This window comes from Canis lupus, chromosome 24 (assembly GCF_011100685.1).
Source record: "Canis lupus familiaris isolate Mischka breed German Shepherd chromosome 24, alternate assembly UU_Cfam_GSD_1.0, whole genome shotgun sequence".
NCBI classification, from domain to species: domain Eukaryota; kingdom Metazoa; phylum Chordata; class Mammalia; order Carnivora; family Canidae; genus Canis; species Canis lupus.
Genome location: NC_049245.1, coordinates 31,917,911 through 31,941,099, shown reverse-complemented (window position 1 = coordinate 31,941,099; position 23,189 = coordinate 31,917,911). Strand labels below are relative to the sequence as shown.

General features: G+C 40.9%; 1 protein-coding gene and 1 long non-coding RNA gene across 5 annotated transcripts in view; one reads left to right on the top strand and one right to left on the bottom strand.

The window, feature by feature from the left end:
- The window catches only part of IFT52 (intraflagellar transport 52), a 39,070-nt gene extending 17,234 nt beyond the window's left edge, over positions 1–21,836 (bottom strand). Inside the window, exons 1-8 of one of the 4 annotated variants that reach the window (XM_038572367.1) lie at positions 21,684–21,836; positions 19,026–19,150; positions 17,902–17,989; positions 13,610–13,739; positions 13,251–13,326; positions 11,728–11,799; positions 5,207–5,333; positions 1,315–1,401 (exon numbers count right to left, since the gene is read on the bottom strand). In XM_038572367.1, the coding sequence (XP_038428295.1) occupies positions 1,315–1,401; positions 5,207–5,333; positions 11,728–11,799; positions 13,251–13,326; positions 13,610–13,739; positions 17,902–17,989; positions 19,026–19,150; positions 21,684–21,704 (726 nt within the window). In that variant the 5' untranslated portion in view covers positions 21,705–21,836. Of the gene's footprint in view, positions 1–1,314; positions 1,402–5,206; positions 5,334–11,727; positions 11,800–13,250; positions 13,327–13,609; positions 13,740–17,901; positions 17,990–19,025; positions 19,151–21,364; positions 21,418–21,683 lie in introns of those variants that run through there. The other 3 variants (XM_038572366.1, XM_038572368.1, XM_038572369.1) reach the window with 3 other exon arrangements.
- Positions 6,684–9,047, top strand: LOC111092244. Its single transcript, XR_005377902.1, has 3 exons — positions 6,684–6,787; positions 8,504–8,603; positions 8,706–9,047. It is a non-coding gene; the product is annotated as an uncharacterized LOC111092244 (long non-coding RNA).
- Positions 21,837–23,189: the final 1,353 nt, after the last annotated feature.

The window sequence follows — 23,189 nt, the reverse complement described above, 5'->3', positions numbered from 1 at the left end:
TGTGATGGCAGTCTAAATTTGCAGAGCAGACTCTATCTAGACACCCCTAGAATGTGTCTAGGGACACTAGAATTTCATGTGGATTCTGCAGAAACAAGATCTTAATCAATCTCTCAATATAATACAGCCTTAAAGGGCTGAGGGAATTTGTTCATTAATGAAAAGGTTCAATAGGACCTTCTTTCTCTGGCAAGTGAGTCACCAGAATCACACCAATGTCCAGCTCTGATATGTGCCATCTGTCATCCTTCAAAAGACATGTTTCCTGTTTCCTTCACATTATGCTGATAGGCAACTGCATTGCTTTCACCTCATTTCCCACATCAACCAGTGACCAGTTCTGTCTTAAGCCCTCCCAATACAATTTGTGCCAGCTGGTCCCTCCCCTCATTCCTGCCTTCACTATCTTCACTCAGGTCACCATCTCCTCTTGGATGGCTGACTCTGCCAACCTCCTAACTGGCTCCAGGCTGCCTCCTCCCTCTCACCTTCCACATGTCTAAGAGAGGAGTCTTTTTGAAACACAGATCTGACTATGCCCAAGGTTGCTGGACACTCTACAAGGGCTCTCCATAGCTTTCTGCAGGAAGTTCAAGCTCCTAGGCTTTACATGTGAGGCCCTGGTTGAGCCTGCTCCTCACCTCTCCTCCAGGATTGGCTTCCACATCAAGATGGCATGCTTAAAAACATTCACCACATCCTTCTAAATTTACATCTCTGTCTCTCATGCTGCCTCTCAATGTACTATAAATGTTTTCAAATGAGGCCCTATTCCTGACTCAATTGTATTCTTAGTGCCAGACATATAATGAGTTCTGAAGAGCTGGTTTTATTTTTTATTTTTCTAAAGTTTGTGAGGTGGTGTTGTTGTTGTGTTGGTTTTGTTTTTCTTTAGTAATCTCTATACCCAATGTGAGGCTGGAACTCATGACCCCAAGATCAAAAGTCCTATGTTCTGATTGAACCAGCCAGATGTCCCTGAAGATCTGATTTTTTTTTTAAAGATTTATTTATTTATTTATTTATTTATTTATTTATTTATTTATTTATGATAGACACAGAGAGAGAGAGAGAGAGAGAGGCAGAGACACAGGCGGAGGGAGAAGCAGACCCCATGCAGGGAGCCCGATGTGGGATTCGATCCCGGGGCTCCAGGATGGTGCCCTGGGCCAAAGGCAGGCACCAAACTGCTGAGCCACCCAGGGATCCCCAAAGATCTGATTTTAAATGAATAGATTACCTTAGCAGTATTTTTTTTAATAACATGAAAATCATACACAATATACATTAATGTAATGAAAGAGAAGAACCTACCATGATTTTGCTGTTTTCTTCTTTATCCAAATATTGGTCACTGAACATGTGACATGAGCCAAGGACTGCCAGCTTCCCACCTTGGTTCTGTTGATGAAAAAGCAGTGTCAGATACTCAGATCCCAAAATGCACCACCCAAAATGCATCCTAGACCCCAAAAACTTATCAGAATCATGCAACTATCCATACTAAGTGCCAATTCACATCAGGATTTTAATGATCTAGAAATATCAACTATGATAGCAACCATATTCTCACCTGCTTCTCATTTTAGATACTTCTATATCCTTCTATTTGACTTTAACAAAAAGCAATGTGAATTGGTTCTACAGCATTTTCCCAGTTAACTTATAAATGAAGATTATACAAAGGTAATCTATAAAGATTTAAAGATATTTTATGAGAATCAAAAGACACTACTTTACATCCAAATAAAAAACTAATCCCCGAGCATGAAAGGTCACAGAAGAGGGCGCTTGGGTTAAGTGTCCAACTCTTGACATCGACTCAGGTCATGATCTCGGGTTCATGAGATAGAGCCCCATGTCAGACTCCATACCCAGCATGGATTCTCGCTCTCCCTCTGCCTCTGCCCCTCTCCTCTCTCTCTCAAAAATGGAAAAAAAAAAAAAAAAAAAGAAAAATCACAAAAGAAATAACTAGTTAACAAGAAAAAAATTTAATTAGTAATTTAAAAAATCAAAACAATAAAAAAAAAAAAAAAAATCAAAACAATAAAAAAAATCAAAACAATGTATTTTTGCCTATTAGATTAATATGAAAAAGATGACTGCAAACAGCGTCAGCCAGGTTATAGTGAAATAAGTTCTTTCACACATTGCTAAAACAGTCAACGTTATCAACAAAGCATACAAAACTCTATGGACAATTTCACAGTCATAATCACACAAAGTTAGAAATAAATTGAAATGTTCAGCCACAGAAAAAGTGGTTAAGAATAAGGGAACCTCCTCCAGTGGTGAAGTTATGTTATAAAGAGTTTTCAGTAACCTGAAAGAAAGCTTCTGTCATAACATGAGGTGCTTTTGTTGCTTTTTGTTGTTGTTGTTGTTAACATGAGGTCAAAAAAAAAAAAAAAAAAAAAGGAAGCCATAAATTATTCAGCCACTCTAACTTAAACCGTGAGGCAAATAAACAAATATGAGCTGCAAGAAAAAAATGGGAAAAAATGATCAAAATGTCAGTTTTGTACTGAGAGATACTTTTTTTCCCCTTTCATCTCTGTATTTTTCAATTTTTCTATAATAGAGCATAAATTACTTTTGTAATGAGAAAAACCGTGAAACGTTAAAACGAAAAATAAATTCAGTTTTTCTAGCAACACCACATACAGAGAATAGGCACTGCTGTGATGTGCTAGGAATGGATTATTCTCAAGCCAGAGATGTCAAGAGATACACAAATTCCATAAATAAAACAAGACTTGCAAAACAAACTGTGACTTGTGCCACATTAAAAGCAAATGGTTCACAGGAAAAATAACACTATTAGTATAACATAACCATTGAAAGCACATCAGTTACTGAGAACAGGAAAGGAATTTGGTGGAATCCCACAGAACGAATGAAGAGTGCTGAATGAACTCAAGCATGCGATTTGAACCCACATATGTAAGTAAAGAAGTGAATTTTCACTACTCTCCACAGTTAGGTCTATATTTTTTCTTTAATATTCTTTTTTCCCCTACCTCATTTATCTCAAATAGACTATAGACCTTACTTTATTTAAAAAAAAATTTTTTTTTTTATTTATTCATGAGAGACAGAGAGAGAGACAGACAGAGACAGAGACACAGGCAGAGGGAGAAGCAGGCTCCATGCAGGGAGCCTGACCAGGACTCGACCCGGGTCTCCAGGATCACCCCCTGGTCCGAAGGCAGCGCTAAACCACTGGGCCACCTGGGCTTCCCCACAGATCTTCCTTTAATCCTTTTCTTCTGGACAGAGATTCTACCACTGTCTTCAGCTTCCTTTTCCAGCTTTTGTCTATAATTTATTTCAGTTAAATAATAATATATATACCATGGACTGCTTTTGTTCTTTCCGTATTAATGAGCTTATCCTAGCACACTAAGACCTAGATAGGATCATGACAGGCCCAAGAAGGCAATGGACCAGGGCAAGGAAGCGGAGCACACACCCCAACCCCAGGCTAGCCTTATCCCCCCACCCCCGCCCTGCGGTTTCCAGGAGTATGGGAGTGGGCCCTCTCAGGTTTATTTCACAAACTTACAAGTGACAGGCAAACACCTCTCTAAAAGATTGTGTTTACAAGGCAAGACTAAAAGCTTGTTAGGAGGGGTGCCTGGAGAGCTCAGTCAATTGAATGGCTGAGCATCCAACTCTTAATTTCAGTTCAGATCATGATCTCCTGATCCGCAGTCCTGGGATCTCCTGCATCAGGCTCCTGTGCTTAACAAGGAGTCTGCTTGAAAGTCTCCCCTATCCCTGTGCTCCTCCCACCACTTATAGGTGCTCTCTCTCTCAAAATAAATATATAAAATGTTTAAAATAAAAGCTTCTTAGGAAAAGAAAACAGGTTTTAAAATAGCTAGGCAATGGGCAGATGATAATCTCAGGAGTTCTAGAAGAATCATCATAGTACAGAATTCTGTACCTAATGGATGTTTCATAAAAATCCACTGATGAAGCCAGGTAAAATCTCTGTGCACAGTTAAAAACTAAAAAATAATAGGGGTGTCTTGGTGGCTTAGTTAAGTATCCAGCTCTTGTTTTCAGCTCAGGTCATTCTCTCAGGGTTGTGAAATTGAGCCCCTTCCCACATCAGGCTCCATGCTGAGCGTGGAGACTACTTGAGATTCTCCCTCTCCCATCCTCTCTAAAAAATAAATTAAAAAAATATAAAAAATTAAAAATAATTATAGTTCTAGTATTACACTACCAGAGACCCCTTAGGATAGTTGTCTCATTACTTTTGTGACTAAAACTGACATTTTATGTAAACCAATTATTTCCACATCTTGAATCATTTAATACTTTACTCTAATTTTAAAACAGTATTTCCAGTTTTTTTGGGAGAAACTAATACCATAATAACTATTATGAATTTTGTCTAAATATCATCTTTCAAATATAGCATAGATATTTATCTACTTCCTAATAAAACAATGTCAGAGCTTTTAAATATGGGAAGAAAAAGTAATACCTAAATCCCACAAAGAAAAATAGATGTGAGAACTAGAAAAAAATGAGAGGTCAGCTGATGAATTTTAAGTCCTGGTAGACAAATGAAGGTGAATTGAGCAAAACATGAATTAAAAAGCAGTGGATGGGGTACCTGGGTGGCTCACTCAGTTGAGCATCCAACTCTTGATCTCAGGTCTTAATCTCAGGATCATGAGCTCAAGTCCCACATTTGGCAGTGGATAAGTAGGGTCACGATGAGAGGGGGCTATGTCCTCCAGGACCACCTGCTCCCACATTTTGTGGGGTCTCTGGGATGAGAACTGAACAACTAGTCTTCTGATATGTTGCTCTGGGACAAACTAAATTAACAGCAGCACAATTCTGTGCATTTTGGTATAGTGTGTTAACTCACCCTTTCCCTGAATGGATTCTCTTACTCTAAGGGTGAGAGTCTGTACTCATAGACAGTTATAATATAGGTAGCCTCATGCTACCATGGAATAGATTTGGATTTAGAATGATAAGAGCTAGGTTTAGGTCTTAAGTCCATTGATTACTGGACAATTTGCTGTTTCCTTATAAATAAAGCATAGTTAATTAAAATACTACCTCACAAGGCTGTTGTAAAGACCAGCGAGAAAACATATGAAACCCCTCTGGAAACAGTTTTTATTATTTCAATAATAAAAATAATGTATCCACCCACATCTAAAAAAGGCTGTACCTTTGAGTGATAGAAAGCCAGAATGGGTCTGTTAAGCGGGAAACAGACAGAGCCTGTGGACAGAACAGCCACTGCTGGTTTCATGACACTCAATGTGGCACCAAAAGGATAGACAAAGGTGAGAGCCCTGTAAGAAATTAAAGAAACATTCAAATTTTTAAAAAATGAATAAAAAAATTTTAAAGATAATTTCAGTGCTTCTTGAACAATTCAAGATCAAACACAATTTTTGGGGGGGGTTTTGGTCAGGAGTAAAAATCCAAATTTTATTACATACACAAAGAGGCTCAATAATGAAATTGAGACCCAAAGAAATGACCAAGGCAGGCAGGTTTTTATACCTTTTATACTGAGACAATAAATGTGTGAGGAATTGACAGGATAAAGAAAACCGGTATTTGGGAGCTTTAGTTAATAAGGAATTCTAAGTGGAATCTGGGCTGAGATTTTAAAACAGTATTTCGTAAAACAGTATTACGTAAAAAAACGTAGCAAGGTTTATTTCTATAGCTTTCTCAAATTCAAAGTCCCTATCTCTGGTGATGAGGATGTCTTTTACTCCTTTTTTTTTTTTCAAAATTTTATTTAAATTTTGGTTAGTTAACATACAGTGTAATATTGGTTTTAGGAGTAGAATTTAGTGACTCAGCACTTACAATACCCAGTGCTCACCATAACAAGGCCTTCCTTAAGGCCCATGCCCCACCCACCTCCTTCTATTACCCCTTAGTTTGTTCTTTACCATTAAGAGTCTCTTATGGTTTGCCTCCCTCTCTTTTTCATCTTCCCATATGTTCATCTGTTTTGTTTCCTATATTCTACATATAAGTGAAATCATACAGTATTTGGCATTCTTTCAAAGACTTATTAACATAAAACACTCTAGCTCCATCCATATCAACAGCAAATAGCAAGATTTCACTCTTTCTGATGGCAAGCAATATTCCATTGCACATATATATATACCACAACTTTATCCATTTATTGGTCAATGGACCGCATTTGGGCTCTCTCCATAGTTTGGTTATTGCTGATAATGCTGCTATAAACAACAGACTGCCACACTGAGTGTCATGAAACCAGCACCTCTTTGAATCAGTCACTTTTATATTCTTTGGATAAATACCTGGTAGTGCAACTGCTGGGTCATAAAGTAGTTCTATTTTTAACTTTTTGAGGAAACTCCATACTGTTTTTTCAGAATGGCTGTACCAGTTTGCATTCTCACTAATAGCATAAAAAGGTTCTCCTTTCTCTGCATCCTCACCACCATCTGTTGTTTCCTGTGTGTTAATTTTAGCCATTATGACAGGTGTGAGGTGGTATCTCATCGTAAACACAAAAAATAAAATCCACAAAATTTCTCTAAGCTTTGTTGACTCAAAATTTGGTATAACTCTAGCTACTAGTTCAATAAAGTATTTAAAAAATCTGAATGCAAATTAACAACTTATATGTGTAAATGATTGTAATTGGAAGAACTGAAGAAAGCCCTTAGAGGAGGAAGAAGAAGAGGGGCCCTCATCTAAGAGATGAACTAGAGCTATAAATGAGCCTGCTCTGTATGACAATGTCTTCCAGGTAAACATTTTCCTCTTCCTTCCAAAGCTGAATGGTATCATGTCCAGATATGAATGGCTGTCATTAAAAGGCCACATTACCCGTTGAGTACTTATGTGAATAGAGCCCTGGGGCACCCAGGTGGCTCAGTGGTCGAGCATCAGGTTGTGACCCTGGGATCCTGAGATCAAGTCCCACATTGGGCTCCCGGCAGGAAGCCTTCTCCCTCTGCCTGTGTCTCTGCCTCAGTGTAAAAAACAAAAAACAAATAGAACCCTGACATGGGACACTTCTATATACGCCTGCCTTGGCCTCCTTCCCCACTCTGTCCTAACAAACACTTAGCAATAGACTCCTAAAAAGGGTGTGGGATGGAGGCGTAAGGGTGGGGTGCAGACCCTGGGGTGTGGCCAAGCTCTGCTGGAGGGGCTAAGGTTTTATTCAAAGAAGATGGAGCTCTGCAAAGGTAACTGAAAGAAGTGTTCTCTGAATGGAGAGAAACAGGGATCTTATAACAAAGCAAAAAGTTAGAAACTAGTAGGGGGAGGAAGCACTCATGAAGAGCTCCCTAAAGACAATGTGAATTTTCCTTTCTCTTAGAACATAAGAAAGTTCTTTTTCTCCTAAGTTTAAAATGATTTTCTTCCAGAGTTAGTTTCCCCCTCACTTCCGTCAAGTCTAACCTACTTCTCTGACTTCTGTGCCATATAGTGGGTGAGAAATGGCACCTGCCCCACGTTCTCTATTCTCCCTCTTCTGCCTTCTGCCCTGCCCCAGCAAGAGCCCAGGAAAGGGGACTAGAGGCCATGGTCCCAGGCCAGAAGCAGAAAGAAATAAGCAGCTGCCACGGAGGAAGAAACATGATGTGGGAGAAATAGTTACATGGATGTCAGGGCCCCACACTTTCCCCGAATGCACTCCAAGGAGATGATCCTCAAGGAGGGAGAATGGACACTTGAGTCATATGATGAAAACTGTCAGCTATTATTTACACTCCTCTATTTCTTTTATTATAACTAAGAAATCAATCAGATTGATATTTTTTAAAGATTTATTTACTCATGAGACAGAGAGAGAGAGAGAGAGAGAGAGGGAGAAAGAGACAGGCAGAGGGAGAAGCAAGCTCCCTGCAGAAATCCCAATGCTGGATTAGATCCCAGATCCCGGGATCAGGCCCTGAGCTGAAGGCAGACGCTCAACCACTGAGCCACCCAGGAGTCCCAATCAGACTGACATTTTTTTTTTTAATTTTTATTTATTTATGATAGTCACATAGAGAGAGAGAGAGAGAGAGAGAGAGGCAGAGACACAGGCAGAGGGAGAAGCAGGCTCCATGCACCGGGAGCCCGACATGGGATTCGATCCTGGGTCTCCAGGATCGCACCCTGGGCCAAAGGCAGTCGCTAAACCTCTGCGCCACCCAGGGATCCCCAGACTGACATTTTGATAAGTCTTTAAGCATACGGCAGATTTTTCCAAACCACATGTAAATGAGTAAGGTGGGGGGCGGGGTGAATAGCTGGGGAAGTGTATTCCTGGGATGGGGAACACATATGTATGGGCCCTAAGGTGGCAATGAGCTTAGCATATTTAAGGAACTGAAACAAAGTCAGTGTGGCTACAGCTGAGTGAGACAGAAAAGAGACATGAGAGAAAATGGGATAAATGAGAACCTCAGACTTCAACAGGTCAAGATTTTTCAAAACACAAAGCAGGACTAATTCTCCATGTCTCAAGGCTCACCCAGAAACTGCTGCTTCCAGGATGACCCAGGAAACAATCAACCAGCTATTTGCCTTTCACCACAATTACCAAGGACGTAATAACACAAAAGCAGGTAAGGTACTATGTCATGTAGCCTGCAAAGCACTTTTATAAGTATGGCCTCACTGGAGTTTCCCAACAACTATGTAAGATTCATTTTGTCTTCATTACACAGACATCAAAACAGGAGCTAAGAGTATCTTGCCTGGGCCACCCTGCCAAGTAAGACATGAAAATAAAAACTTCTACCTCCAAGTCTACAGTTCTTTTACCTACACCAACTGGATAAGCTGACACAAGACTTAAGAATTAGATTATAAGTGGTGGGAGGATGGGTGAAACAGATGATGGGGATTAAAGAGGACACTTATCAGGAAGCACACCGAGGATTGCAAAGAAGTGCTAAATCACTATATTGTACACCTGAAACTAATATGACACTATATGTTAATTATACCGGAATTAAAATTAAAAACTTTATTTAAAAAAAGAGTTAAACTGGGCTGCACACTGGGCATGGAGCCTATTTTAAATAAATAAATAAATAAATAAATAAATAAATAAATAAATAAATAAATAAGATTATGATTCTTGAATGTCAAAAATGTTTAACTCTATGATGTATGTTGCTACACGTTTTTCCCCTTTATGACTTTCCTTGATTTCATCCTAAGAAAAATCTTCCCTACTCTAAGGATTATAAAATATTCACCTATTTTTTAGTACTTTTATGGTTTCAGTTTTTTAACATTTAAATTTTTTTTTTTTTTTTTTTTTTTTTTTTTTTTTATGATAGTCACAGAGAGAGAGAGAGAGAGGCAGAGACACAGGCAGAGGGTGAAGCAGGCTCCATGCACCGGGAGCCCGATGTGGGATTCGATCCCGGGTCTCCAGGATCGCGCCCTGGGCCAAAGGCAGGCGCTAAACCGCTGCGCCACCCAAGGATCCCCTAACATTTAAAATTTTAATCCATCTGAAATATATTTTAGGAGTGTGCTATGAAATGAAAATGTTTTTTGAAATGGTTAGTCACAATTATGCCATCCATTCTCTAATAATTTGAAGTCACTTTTACTATAAACAATCTTCATCTTTCATATATGTTGAGTCTGATTCTAATCTACTTATTTCTCACTATTTCTGCATTAGTACCACATTATTTTCATTATTACACTTTTATAATATGCTTTAATGTATTATAATGTTCAACTCCTATGAGGTGAAATAGCTCAAAAGAGAAAAATAAACCAGAAAAAATATTTACAACACATGTAGGTCTTATAAATAAATAAAAGAGAAACCATTAATAGAAAAATGGGCAAAAAATAGTGAACACAATATTCACAGAAGAAATACAATCAGCCAATAGACTTTAAAGGCCATCCCAGGGGATCCCTGGGTGGCTCAGCGGTTTAGCGCCTGCCTTTGGCCCAGGGCACCATCCTGGAGTCCCGGGATCGAGTCCCACGTTGGGCTCCCAGCATGGAGCCTGCCTCTCCCTCCTCCTGTGTCTCTGCCTCTCTCTCTCTCTCTCTATCATAAATAAATAAATCTTTAAAAAAATAAAAATAAAAAATAAAGGCCATCCCATTTAATAATCGAATAAATACAAATTAAAAGATAACATTTTCACTAGAATACTCCCTGCTGACAAGAGAAGAGAAGAAAAGGGAGCAAGTTCATAGGGACAGTAAGTGCTACAAACTACCTGGAGGGCAATTTAGCAATATACCACATTTGGCAATGCGACAATTGGAAAACAAACGTTTGACCCAGAGATTCTAATGCTAAGAATCTAGCCTTACTAGGGACCCCTGGGTGGCTCAGTGGTTGAGCGTTGAGCGTCTGCCTTCGGCTCAGGGTGGGATCCTGGAGTCCCGGGATTGAGTCCTACATTGGGCTCCCTGCATGGAGCTTGCTTCTCCCTCTACCTATGTCTCTGCCTCTCTTTCTGTGTCTCTCATGAATAAATAATTAAATCTTTCTTTTCTTTCTTTCTTCCTTTCTTTCCTTTCTTTTCTTTCTTTTCTTTCTTTTTCTTTCTTTTTTTCTTTCCTTCCTTCCTTTCTTTCTTTTTAAAGATTTTATTTATTCATTCATGAGACACACACAGAGAGAAAGAGAGACAGAGAGAGACACTCCAGAGACACAGGCAGAGGGAGAAGCAGGCTCCCTGTAGGGAGCCTGACATGGGACTGCTCCCAGGTCTCCAGGATCACAATCTGAGCTGAAGGTGGCACTAAACCGCTGGGCCACTTGGGCTGCCCTAATTAAATCTTTAAAAAAAAAAAAAAGAACCAGGCAGCCCCGGTGGCTTAGAGGTTTAGCGCCGCCTTCAGCCCAGGGCGTGATCCTGGGGACCCGGGATCAAGTCCCATATCGGGCTCCCTGTGTGGGGCTTGCTTCTTCCTCTGCCTGTGTCTCTGCCTCTGTGTGTGTGTATGTGTCTCTCATGAATAAATAAATAAAATCTTTTAAAAAAGAAAAAGAATCTAGCCTTACTAAAATATTAGCATAAATGCACAAAAATTGCACGAAGACATTCACTATGTGCTTTATTTATAGTAACAAGTATAAAACTATTATAATAATATGGAGCAGAATAACAATACAGGCCACAGATCAGACTGCCTAGGTTTGAAACTAAGTTCTGACACTTATTAGTCAAGTGAGCTTGGGCAATTAAACTTGTTATCTTATCTATAACCTTGGTGTGTTACGGCAATGATTAAGTGAGGTAAAAATGCCTCTCTCTCTCTCTCTCTCTCTCTCACACACACACACACACACACACACACACACACACACGCCTGTGATACGGTATGTGCTCAATAAATGTTAGGTTTAACTACTAAAGCAAAATATCATAAATGACCCAAATGTTCAACAATAGGAGACTGGTTAGATAAATTAGGAGAATTCCAATTTAGTCATTTAAAAGGATATGGTGCCTATATTTTTATATAAAAAAAATCTAGAAATCTAAATACTGTTAAGAATAATTATGGGGGGGGAAGAGCATGCATTTACAGTGGAGAACTTCTATTTTCTTCCTTTTGAACTGTTCCAATTTTTTTTTTTTTTTTTTGGTGAGAATGACTTTTATAATCAGAAATGAAAACTTTTCACTTTGAAAAAGAAAACTCTTCAAAATGACAAATACATCATCTTTAGGTAGTCTCGGAAAACACACTTACTGAGCGTTGTTTCCATTGCTCTCCTCATCAATGATTCCAGGCACAGCCTTCCCTGCAGCTCGGCTAATTTCCCTTGAAGGAAAAAATTTAAACAGTAAACCAAAAAATTTTAGGAATTTCACACTCCAATATTAATAGTAAATATGAACTGCAAGGATTTTGCAGATTTGTTCAAAATATAATTCTTAAAATTTAAACAAAGGTACACCTACACACCTATACCTCTTTGTATAGCTTGCAATAGTTAACATTTTGTTTTGTTTTTATTTTTTAAAGATTTTTTATTTATTAATTTATAAGAGACACACACAGAGAGGCAGAGACACAGGCAGAGGGAGAAACAGGCTCCATGCAGGGAGCCTGACATGGGACTCAATCCCAGGTCTCCAGGACCACACCCTGGGCTGAAGGTGGCGCTAAACCACTGAGCCACGCGGGCTGCCCAATAGTTAACATTTAATATGAGGATCAGTTCTTTGAGTCCTGAGGGAAGGATCAATATACTAGACCATATTCTATTTTTTTTTTAAGATTTTATCAATTTACTCATAAGAAACACACAGAAAGGCAGAGACATAGGCAGAGGGAAAAGCAAGCCCCCTGCAGAGAGCCCGATGGGGGGGGGGGGCAGGGACCCTCAATCCCAGTACCCCAGGACCACACTCTGAGCCAAAGGCAGACAGATGCTTAACCACTCAGCCACCCCAGCGTCCCTCTAGACCACATTCTAGACTAGAACCACATTCTAGTCCTATGTTTTAGACTCTGTATCATCAGATCCAGCAGTGTGCCTGGCATACACAATTCAAGTGTGAAATGAAAAATTCTGAATATAAGGAAAAGCTCACAGAGGACACCTGATGTTGCTCCTCTCATGTATTCATTTACTACTTCCCAAAGCCCTAATTTATCTTTTAAGATCTAGTGAAACAGAAAAAATTGACTTCACTCCAGGTTCCAGGGGTAGAGACTATGACCTAGCTAGCTATACCATCAGGGCATACTATGTCCTCTGCCATAGGGACCAGTTCAGGATGGGCATGTGGCCTAGGCCAGCCAAACAGCAAATCTCAGGACTACTCCTGCTGGGAATGGTGAGATCAAGCAAGGCTCTCTTGTCCTAGATAGTGAGGCATGCAGATATAAATTTGGGACCTGCTAAAACGGGAGAGCAAGGCCAAGAGAACTACAGAGCAATGGAACTGGAGCCATGAATTTTCAGTCAATCCACACTCAAAGCCTGCCCTATATCTGGGCTTTTCAATTACGTGAATCAATAGTCTCATTATTATTTATTCCCATAGAGAGAACAGGGTTTTCTACACTTGCAACTGCATTCTGACAAAAAAGATGAATGTGGAATAAGATTTCAAAAGATAGAAGGAATGTAATTTGAAGAATGAGAAGTATTATAATAAATAAATTTTAACATAGTAAAATAAAACAAAAGAGCAAGAAAGGAAGAAGGGAATCATTTATAAAAGGAATCATTTATAAAACATTTCTGCTTTCAACATGCTTACCTATTCAGGACTCCGTTGGAAACTAGAGCTTCTTTAGGATGGAAATACTTATAATATACATTTCTAACCACAGCATCTTTAAGGGAAAGGGAGGAAGTTGCATATTAGATTAGAAGTAAGTCTGATATTATAAACACATATAAACTTTGACCCACAAGGAACCCTGGGATTCTATTCCAATTCCACCCATTTTATACATGGAAAAAGCCTAGCCCCAGAAAGCTCAGACTACCACTGAGGTCAGAATGCTGGACCATTCAGCCCAGGGCTCTTTCCATTGTACTATTAGGACCAGGGAGCTACAATACGAATAATAAATAGGAAACAACTGCCTCTATTAAAATAATAATAATAATTACCATTATTAACCATGATTCCATATTCTTCTAGGAGAAAGTTAATATTGGTGTCAAATCTGGATTCCCCACCCTCTCCTAGCATCACAAGGATATCACCGCCTCCATCAAGGTATTTCTTCAGGACTTCAAACTACATAAAGGAAAAAAAACAATATATGAATATACTTGAAAGTCCTTAACTAGCTGAAAAATACACAAATCTATAAGACACGTAAATATAAATGTATATAAGATAATATAAAAGTTACTCTCAACGTAGATTTCCAACCTTGTCTTTAAGCATAAAGTTCCAAAATACTCAAACTGAACTGACATTTTCCACATTGTCTATCTGGAAAGCAAACCAAAACTGGAAACACTAGCTAAAGGAAGCTCACAGATCATTGAGCAGCAGTCCCAGTCTCAACCTAGCGGAGACAAAATCAGCTCTGACTGAAAACGATTGCTCCAGACCACATCTTCCCTTCACTGCCAGCCAAGGACATCAGGATGAAGGCATAGCAAACTACTCCCAGGGAGGAGTTCTGTTCCAGTCATTGACTGATCAATGCACAGTGAGAAATGCAGGTTATCTGCTTATTTCCTGGGAAGCTGTCTCACTTTCACAAAGCTGGGGAGGGGAAAAAATCTCCCAACTGGTCTCGTTGACCCAGCCTGAGAAAACTTGGGCTGAGTGGTCTAGACCAAGTCTTTCAATAGTCTTTCAACTTCCCTCAAGCATCTCATCAGAAAAGTATGGGAACACACACTCTGATATGTAAATAAAGTATGTATATTTATATAATTATAAAATATCTTCCCCAAAAGGAGAATTTTGAAGGATAATAAAGATACGAAAAATAAAATTTCCTTCTGGCACCTCAGTGATTCACTATATACATCTCACTTTGGAAACCACTGGCCTGACCAGCAATGCTAACAGCAAAGCCTCTTGCTCTGGCACACTCCCTATTCTTCTCTCCTCCAGCCCCTAAATGTGGAAAACATAGTATAACAACTAACATCACCAAGGGGGCCTGCTCCCAAATGAGATAGAACTTCACGGATCTTGGACTCTGCACAAGACTGTCTCATTCATGAAGAGCCTACATACCTATTTTTAGCCTTTTTTCGAAAGGTCAAATATAAAGAAGTGCACTAGTTAGTGTATGTATCTATGCTCAAGCATTAACAAATGGAAATACACATTCTTCTAGTGTTTATATGCCCAAACAATGACAATGTGAAATACACATATTCTTTTATAAGTCATTGTCCCTTTCCTTTTTTACATTACAGTTAAGACACTTTTTTTAATGGTGGTGGGTTATAATACCCAGGCTTTTCAGTTCAGAATAAAGGTACATTTATAATATAGTCGTGCCTGCATGGCTCAGTCAATTAGGCACCTGGCTCTTGGTTTCAGCTCAGGTCATGATCTCGGGGTCATGGGATTGAGCCAGCCCCACATTGGGCTCTGTGCTCAGCAAGGAGTCTGTTTAAGATTCTCTCCCTCTCCCTCTACTTGCACTCTCTCACACATAAGCTAAATAAATTAACTCTTTAAAAAAAATAATATAGGTGTTGATCTGACAGGGTTAGGAAGTATGGTCTGGGCTAACTGGTGGTAAGTGAATACCATCATCAAGCAAATGTGTAAGCCAACGTAACTGAGGTGGGAACAAAGTAAAACTAAATTCAGTCTAACTTCTAGCTTGATTCGCACATCTTTTTTTTTTTTTTAAGATTTTATTTATTGGGGTACCTGAGTGACTCAGTGGTTGAGCATCTGCCTTTGGCTCAGGTTGCGATCCCAGGGTCCTGGGACGGAGTCCCACATCGGGCTCCCTGCATGGAGCCTGCTTCTCCCTCTGCCTGTGTCTCTGCCTCTCTCTCTGTGTCTCTCATGAATAAATAAATTTAAAAAATTTTTTAAATCTTCAAAAAAAATTTTTTTTAGTTAGTTAAGAGAGAGCACGAGTGGAAAGGAGGGACAGAAGGAAAGAAAGAAGCAGACTCCCCGCCAAGCAGGGAGCCCGACATGGGACTCAGTCCCAGGACCCTGGGATCATGACCTGAGCCAAAGGCAGATGCTTAACCAACTGAGCCACCCAGGTGCCCCTGATTCTCAAATCTAATATCACACATATGATGTCTTGTCATAGAAGTTTCTGGAGGACAACATCAAAGAGGGTTCATATAGTCTGTGTGGGGTGAACTAACCCCTTTAATGATCCTAAGAAGCCAGCAACAGTGCCCAGGAAGGAGTGATCTCTGCCTGGAGGAAGACCTCTGGTGATCATTTGGATCAGCTTCGTGGAATAAAAACACAAGGGAATGATGGTTTTTAGAAGTTAAAAGTTTTTCTGCCTTTCTCTCCTACCTCACTCCACTTCTAAAGAGAAGGCATGGTGCCAGGGTATGGTATGGTGGGAGAACATTTTATTAGGATAAATATGCCTGTCAAGGGATTCTATCTTTTGGAAGACATTGCCTTCCATCCCTAAGAGCCTGAAGTTAGGTTGACCAGCGCCCATTCCCTCTTGGGAAAAGGACCAGGCACCAGTTTCTAACCCTCCTTCCAGATGCCCTGGCTTTCCTGAGGCTGCTTGCTTCTCAGCAAAGATCGGGTCACCTCTCTCTGTCTTCACTAGGCAGAGAAGGGAGGTAGCAGGGGAGATACTACTGGAGTGTGAGGCTAAAAACCAACAAAGAATATAGTATTCTTTTGCAGGTCACTGCCTACTGTGTGTCCATTTCCCTCAGGCTTTCATTGGGTGAGGGCAGCTTGCCACCTCCATGTTCTTAATAGGAATTCCTGCTCCTTCTCTCAATTAATCTAATCAGTTGTGTCTCTTTTGATGCTCTTCTCAGAGGAGGTGGCCTTGCAGTCAGGACAACACAACAAAAAATAATAGAAATGCTTCCCTGTAGACATCTTCCTTGTGTCCCCACCCCAAGTCAGAGCAGAAGACCCAGGACTGCCCCCATCTAAGGACCACACTGGTCCCACCCTGCCTGACCTCCCTACTCCCCACATCCCTTCCTGAAAACCAAAGCACTTGCAAGTCTCTACTAGAAAGGCTCTTGCTGTCTTTTGGGGTTTCTGTTTAGTTGTAGTAAAGTACACATAACATTTACCAACTTAACCATTTTTAAGTAGACAATTCAGTAGTTAAGTACAATCTCATTATTGTGCAACCATCACCACCATCCATCTCCAGAACTTTTCATCTTGCAAAACTGAAGCTCGATATCTATTAAACAACTCCCTATTTCCTTCCTCGCCCTACCTCCTGGCAACCACAATTCTAACTTTATATGAATTTGACTATTCTAGGTACATCATATAAATGGAATCATATATTATTGGCCTTTCTGTCACTGGTTTCTTTCATTTAGGATTAATGTCAATATTCACCCATCTTGTAGCATATATCAGAACTGCCTACCTTTTTAAGGCTGCATAATCATTTACTGTATGTATCTACCACATTTTATTTATCCACTCACCTGTTTGGTAGACTTGGGTTGTTTCTACCTTTTGACTATTGTGAATAATGCTGCTATATACATCAATGTACAAATATCGCTTTGAGATTCTGCTTTCAATTCTTTTGGATCTATATCTAGAAGTGGGATTATTGGATCATTATGTTAATTCTACTTTAAATTTTTTTAAGGAATGCCATTCTGTTTTATATAATGGCTGCACCATTTTACCCTTCGGCCCATAGTGCACATGGGTTTCAATTTCTCTACATCTCTGCCAATACTTGTGTCTGAGTCTTATATTTGTCATTTTTTGTCTATTCTATGAAACAGAATTAAAAACAGCTTCATTTTAAAAGGAACTTTCCTGTTTTCAAAGCAAAAATATGGCAAATAAGTATGGCTAGTATTTAATTAGCCTCAACTATGTGTCTGGCACTTTATACGCATTATCTTAGTTAATGATCTCAACAACTCTATGATGAAGAATGAGATGAAAGTGATTACCTAAAGGCAACACAGTATATGGTAAAGAGGATTTTATTTATTTTTTTAATAATTTATTTATTTATTCATAGAGATACAGAGAGAGAGAGAGAGAGAAAGAAGGCAGAGACACAGGCAGAGGGAGAAGCAGGCTCCATGCAGGGAGCCCGATGTGGGACTCGATCCCAGGTCTCCAGGATCATGCCCTAGGCTGCAGGCGGCGCTAAACCGCTGCGCCACCGGGGCTGCCCGGTAAAGAGGATTTTAAATCCAGAATTTCAGAGCCCACACATCTAACCATCTTACTACATTTCTTCTTTTTCGATATTTCTTACCTCAGCTGCAGTAAATTTTTCCCTTGGCCCAGCTGTAATCCACAGTTTCACTCCAATTAGCTTTTCAGATGTGATTTCATCTTTTAAGCTAGAAATATGATTTTAAAAGTTAGATCCATAATTAAAGCCAATTTATGAATTATTTTAGTCTCTAGACTATATGGATCCATAGGCCACAGAGACCCAGAAATGAAGAGATTTAGAGGTACCTGGTGCAGCCTCTCTCCCAAAGTGAGAATCCCCTCTATTGGCTTATCCTAGATCATCCTCTGCTCAAATACTTCCTATAGGCCAAGATGACCAAATTAAACCATCCAAGAGTATAGAGTCCTCCAAATACTAATTCAATCAGCTCTGCCAATTAGCTGGTATGATTACATATCCTTACCCATTGAGAAAAACCAGTTACACACACAAAGACAGAGGTATTCTCATCTTTCCTGTCCCTAAACTGAAGTACTGACCAGGTTAAAATAGGGAGAAAGACTCTAACCTCTTAGAAAGTTGCTTATGAGGGCGCCGGGGTACTCAGTCAGTTAAGCCTCTGCCTTCAGCGGGGTCATGATCTCAGGGTCCTGAGATCGAGCCCAGGGGAGCCTGCTTCTCCTTCTCCTTCTTCCCCTTCCCCCTGTTCATGCTCTCTCTCTCAAATAAACAAAATCTTATTTTAAAAAAAGCTATAGGGCAGCCCCGGTGGCCCAGCAGTTTAGCGCCGCCTGAAGCCCGGTGTGTGATCCTGGAGATCTGGGATCGAGTCCCACATCGGGCTTCCTGCATGGAACCTGCTTCTCCCTCTGCCTGCGTCTCTGCCTCTCTCTCGCTCTCTCTGAATAAATAAATAAATAAGTCTTTAAAAAAAAAATAAAAAATAAAATAAAAATTTTAAAAAGCTATATATGTATAATTAGGATACTTTTTTGATTTATTATGTGAGAGACAACTTAATATGCTAATTGCCAATTTTCAAAAGAGATGTTTTTATAATCATTGAGTCATTTTTGAACAATCTTTAAATTGAACTCCTCCTACCTAATAATCACTTATATAAGAAAATAAAGACTTTCCAATATTACCAGCAGGTTATTATTATCATTATTCAGAAAGGAAAACAAATACATGGTCACCTCTGAATCTTCCAATTACTCCGAAGTCTTTTCTGCATGGATTTATAGCCATTGTTGGTGGTGAATACTTCTTTCTTGTATGCATTGAAAAGAATGGTGCTCCGAAGCTCTTTCTCCATGGTTACCTTATGGGGAAAAGAAAGCATAAAAAAAAAATAAAAATAAAAAATATTACAAAAGACCCTAAATGGAATAAATACTCTTCTAATTTATCAAGAGAGGGCATACAGCTGCAACCTAGCTATGAAAACCCTACGATTCTCAAAGGTTGAGAATGAAATGCATGATCACAGCTATAGAAACATAAGGCCAACTCTGGCTTTTGGCTCATTTCTTGTCCGGGCCTTCCCACCAGCCTGTTCTCACAACCCTACCTGGCCATCACCCAACCTTTATGCCCTTAGACCATGCTTCCCACTTGATTTCTCACTGCTAACTACTATTAAGTGTGGGGTATATAGTCTTCTAGATTTTTTATACATATGTTAACTTAAAAATTTTTTATGATATAGGATCCTATCATATGCACTATTCTGCAATAAATTTTTTTCACTTAACCTTCTATCTTTCCATGTCAGAACATATGCATCTACCACGTTTTTAATTTTTTATTTATTTAGGATAGTCGCACAGAGAGAGAGAGAGAGAGAGAGTCAGAGACACAGGCAGAGGGAGAAGCAGGCTCCATGCACCAGGAGCCCGACGGAGGATTCGATCCCAGGTCTCCAGGATCGCGCCCTGGGCCAAAGGCAGGCGCTAAACCGCTGCGCCACCCAGGGATCCCTCTACCACGTTTTTAAAAAGTGCTGCACAATATTGCATTTACGGATGTACCATAATTTAACCAGTTGTATAGATGAGCATTTTTTTCCTCAAAATTTTTGTTAGGAAAACAATGCTACAAACATCATTCTTAAGCATGATGTTTTTCTGCACCTTCCATATTTGTAGAATAAATTCCTACCTGATGAATGGCTAAGTAAATTATTTTCAAATTGCCCTCCAAAAATTGTATTTTTTACTTCCATAACATTAGTCATAACACTAATGCATTTGTTTCCATATAATCCTATTTCCAATCCTTTTCATCTTTACTAATAAAATAGGCACCAAAAAAAAAAAAAAAAAAATCCAGGCCCTCACTGTTTTAATTTGCACTTTCAAATCACTAAGATGGCCATCTTTCACTATGCATATTGGCCACTTTTATTTCCTCTGATTTTCTTGCTCATGTTCTGTTAGTTTTTCCATTGGGTTGAATATTTTTCTAACTGATCATTAAATACTTTCATAAATGAACTTGTCTTTACACTTAACTTCAAGTAGCTTTTTGGCTTTGGTTTGGTGGAATTTTGCAGGACATACAGGTTTTAAATTTTACAGAGCCAAAAGTATTAATCTTTTCCTTCCTGGCTTCTGGATTGCATGACATATTTACAAGAGTTTTTCCTGTGCTAAATTACAAATACATACAACAATGCTTTCTTCTAGTACTTTGTTATGTTAGTTTTTAAGATTTAAATTTTGACCTATTTGGAATTTGTTTTGGTGATCAAAATGGGTTTCGTTATTGTTTTTTTGTTTTTTAATTACTAACAAAACCTGCCTGACACCAAACCACCTTGTCGATGATGATGTGTAATACCACCTTGACTACATAAAAAAAAAATCCTTATAAGCATTTGTATTTGGATCTATTCTGAATTACATTACATTCTCTTTTTAAAAAAAATATTTTATTTATGTATTCATGAGAGACACAGAGAGAGAGGCAGAGAGAGAAGCGTGCTCCCTGCAGGGAGCCAGATGTGGGACTCGATCCCAGGCCCCAGGATCATGACCTGAGCCAAAGGCAGCCGCTCAACCACTGAGCCACTCAGGCGTCCCTGAATTCCATTACATTCTATCTGCATTATAAGTTCCATACTATTTTAATTATTACAGCTTTATAATATGTTATACTATCTGGTGGTGCTGCAGAGCTAATCCTCTTTATTACCCTTACTTATTAGAATTTTCTGCCTAATCTCATATATTTTTTTTTATTCCAGCTGAACTTGAAAATCACTTTGTCAGCTTAAAAAAAAAATAAAAAAAGTTAATGTTCACAACACCACCATCTTTTCACGTTCCAACCATCCATGCATACGCTTGTCTTCCCAGTGTTCACATACAATACTGTATCCAGCCTTTCCCAGTTTCCTGAAAGAAAAGTCCTCATGGTCAGGTCAGTGGTTGCACGCCCTATTGCGTGGTTGTGCCATAATAAACTCAACCACCGCCTTTATGGGCATCTTTTCAATGCTTTTGCCATCACAGACACGCTGGAATTTACATACTTTTGCTTTTGCCGTTATTTTTGCTGTAGGACAAATTCCAAGGAGCAGGATTCCTAGGAAAAGGGGATGAGACTAAGATGTTAGGATTCCTGGTCCAATGTTCTTTCATGACTAAAACTCCGCCCAGTCGCAGGCGGCTTTGAACCCAGTGTGAGGCTCGGGATCCGGGCCTGTACCGGCGGCCCCAGTTTACCCCGGCGGACCTTGCTTTTCCACAAGACTGGCCCGGAGGCCCAAGGAACAGGCCTGCGAGCGCCTCGCCAGCTCCCAGGCCGCCCCGACGACCCGGCCGGCTCATCACAGTCGAAGCCCCTCTTACCTGAGGCCCAGTGACCACCATCTTCACCCCGCGCCGCCCAGCATCCCGCGGCCAGACATCCAAGGTCTCTTAGCAACGGCGCAGGCGAGGCGGCGCGTCGGGCCGGCGCGCACTGGGCGCTGGACCCACCCCCGGAGCAACGTGATGACGACAAAACAGAAGACGTCATTCCGCCTTGGGCGCCCCGGGGCTCGGGGGCGGTACGCGGGGCTAGCCCGGGGCTGTACCACTATGTCGGATAAGGGGTAAATCCAAACAGAACATGAACTAACTCTATGCCAAAGACAAGCCCGTATTGTTTCGTCCTTTAATATCAAGTATTATTAAAGACTAATAAGAATGGTAGGACCCTAGGGCCCAAACTTCGCTCCATCCCGAGGGAAAAGAGTGGAGGCTTCTGGTGGGGGTGGGGGGACGCCCCAGCCTCGACCCCAAGAGCGCAGGCGCAGGCGCAGGCGTGGAGCGGTGGGGAGAACGGGGGGCGGGGAGGGGAAAGAGCGGAGAGGCGCAGGCGCAGAGCGGCGGGTCGAACGGAGGGGGAGGGGAGAGATGGAGGGGCGCGGGCGCAGGCGCAGGCGCATGCGTAGAGCGGCGGGGACGAACCCGGGGGAAGAGCGGGGGGCGGAGCCTGCGGGTGCGGACCGGCTGGCACCCCGGACCCCGGGGGTGCAGCTCCGCGCGTGGTGTGGGAGGGATTCGGCGTCTGGGAAGCCCAGGAAAGACTTCCCGGTTGGAGAGGGGGAGGTTTAGCGGTGCGAATGGTGGCTCCAGATAGTTCTTCCTGTGATTAGCCTCGCATCTGAGCGCCACCGTGCCGGCCTGGTGACCCCGCGGTGAGCGCGCTCCCTGGGCCTCCCCGACGGGGCGCTAGACTTCGGCCAGATGCTACCGTGAAAATACAAACTGTGTTATTAAAGGAGCTGTGAGGGCCCAGAGCTGATGTAAAAGGCGCCCCGGATGAGCAGAGAGAGGGTATTCATTGAGGCGAGAGCTGGAGAAGGATCTGCTCTGCCACGTAAAGGTTGCCCTGCCCTCGCTATCAAAATGAAGAGCCGGGCGCTGGTACCCACAAACAGGCCTCCCTTCGCTCCAGGGGAGCGCCCTGCCTGCGCTCAGAGCCTGCGGACCGCAGTGCCATTCCCTCGCCCCCTTCAAACCCAGGAGCAGACACATCCGGCAGCGCGGGTTCACACTTCTCTTTGTTCCAATCTTCAACACGGACACGGTAGTAGGAGTTTCAGGAGCTTGAAACATACAACTCTTGCTACCTGTACACAACTCCTGTCACTGCAAAGCTGAAAAGTGGAGAAGGGGGGTGAGAACTCTCTTCGAGAGGATGCTGTATTTTGGCCTAAAATCACTAAAAATGGAAATGATGTGTTCCCATTGCAGAGGGCGTGGGCTGTGCCACTTGAGGGTTTGGACAGGTCTGGAGTTCTTCTGCCTGATGTAGGGTCAGTGTTTGCTAGAAAATTAAAGGAGCATCTGCTCAGAGCACGTTTTCCA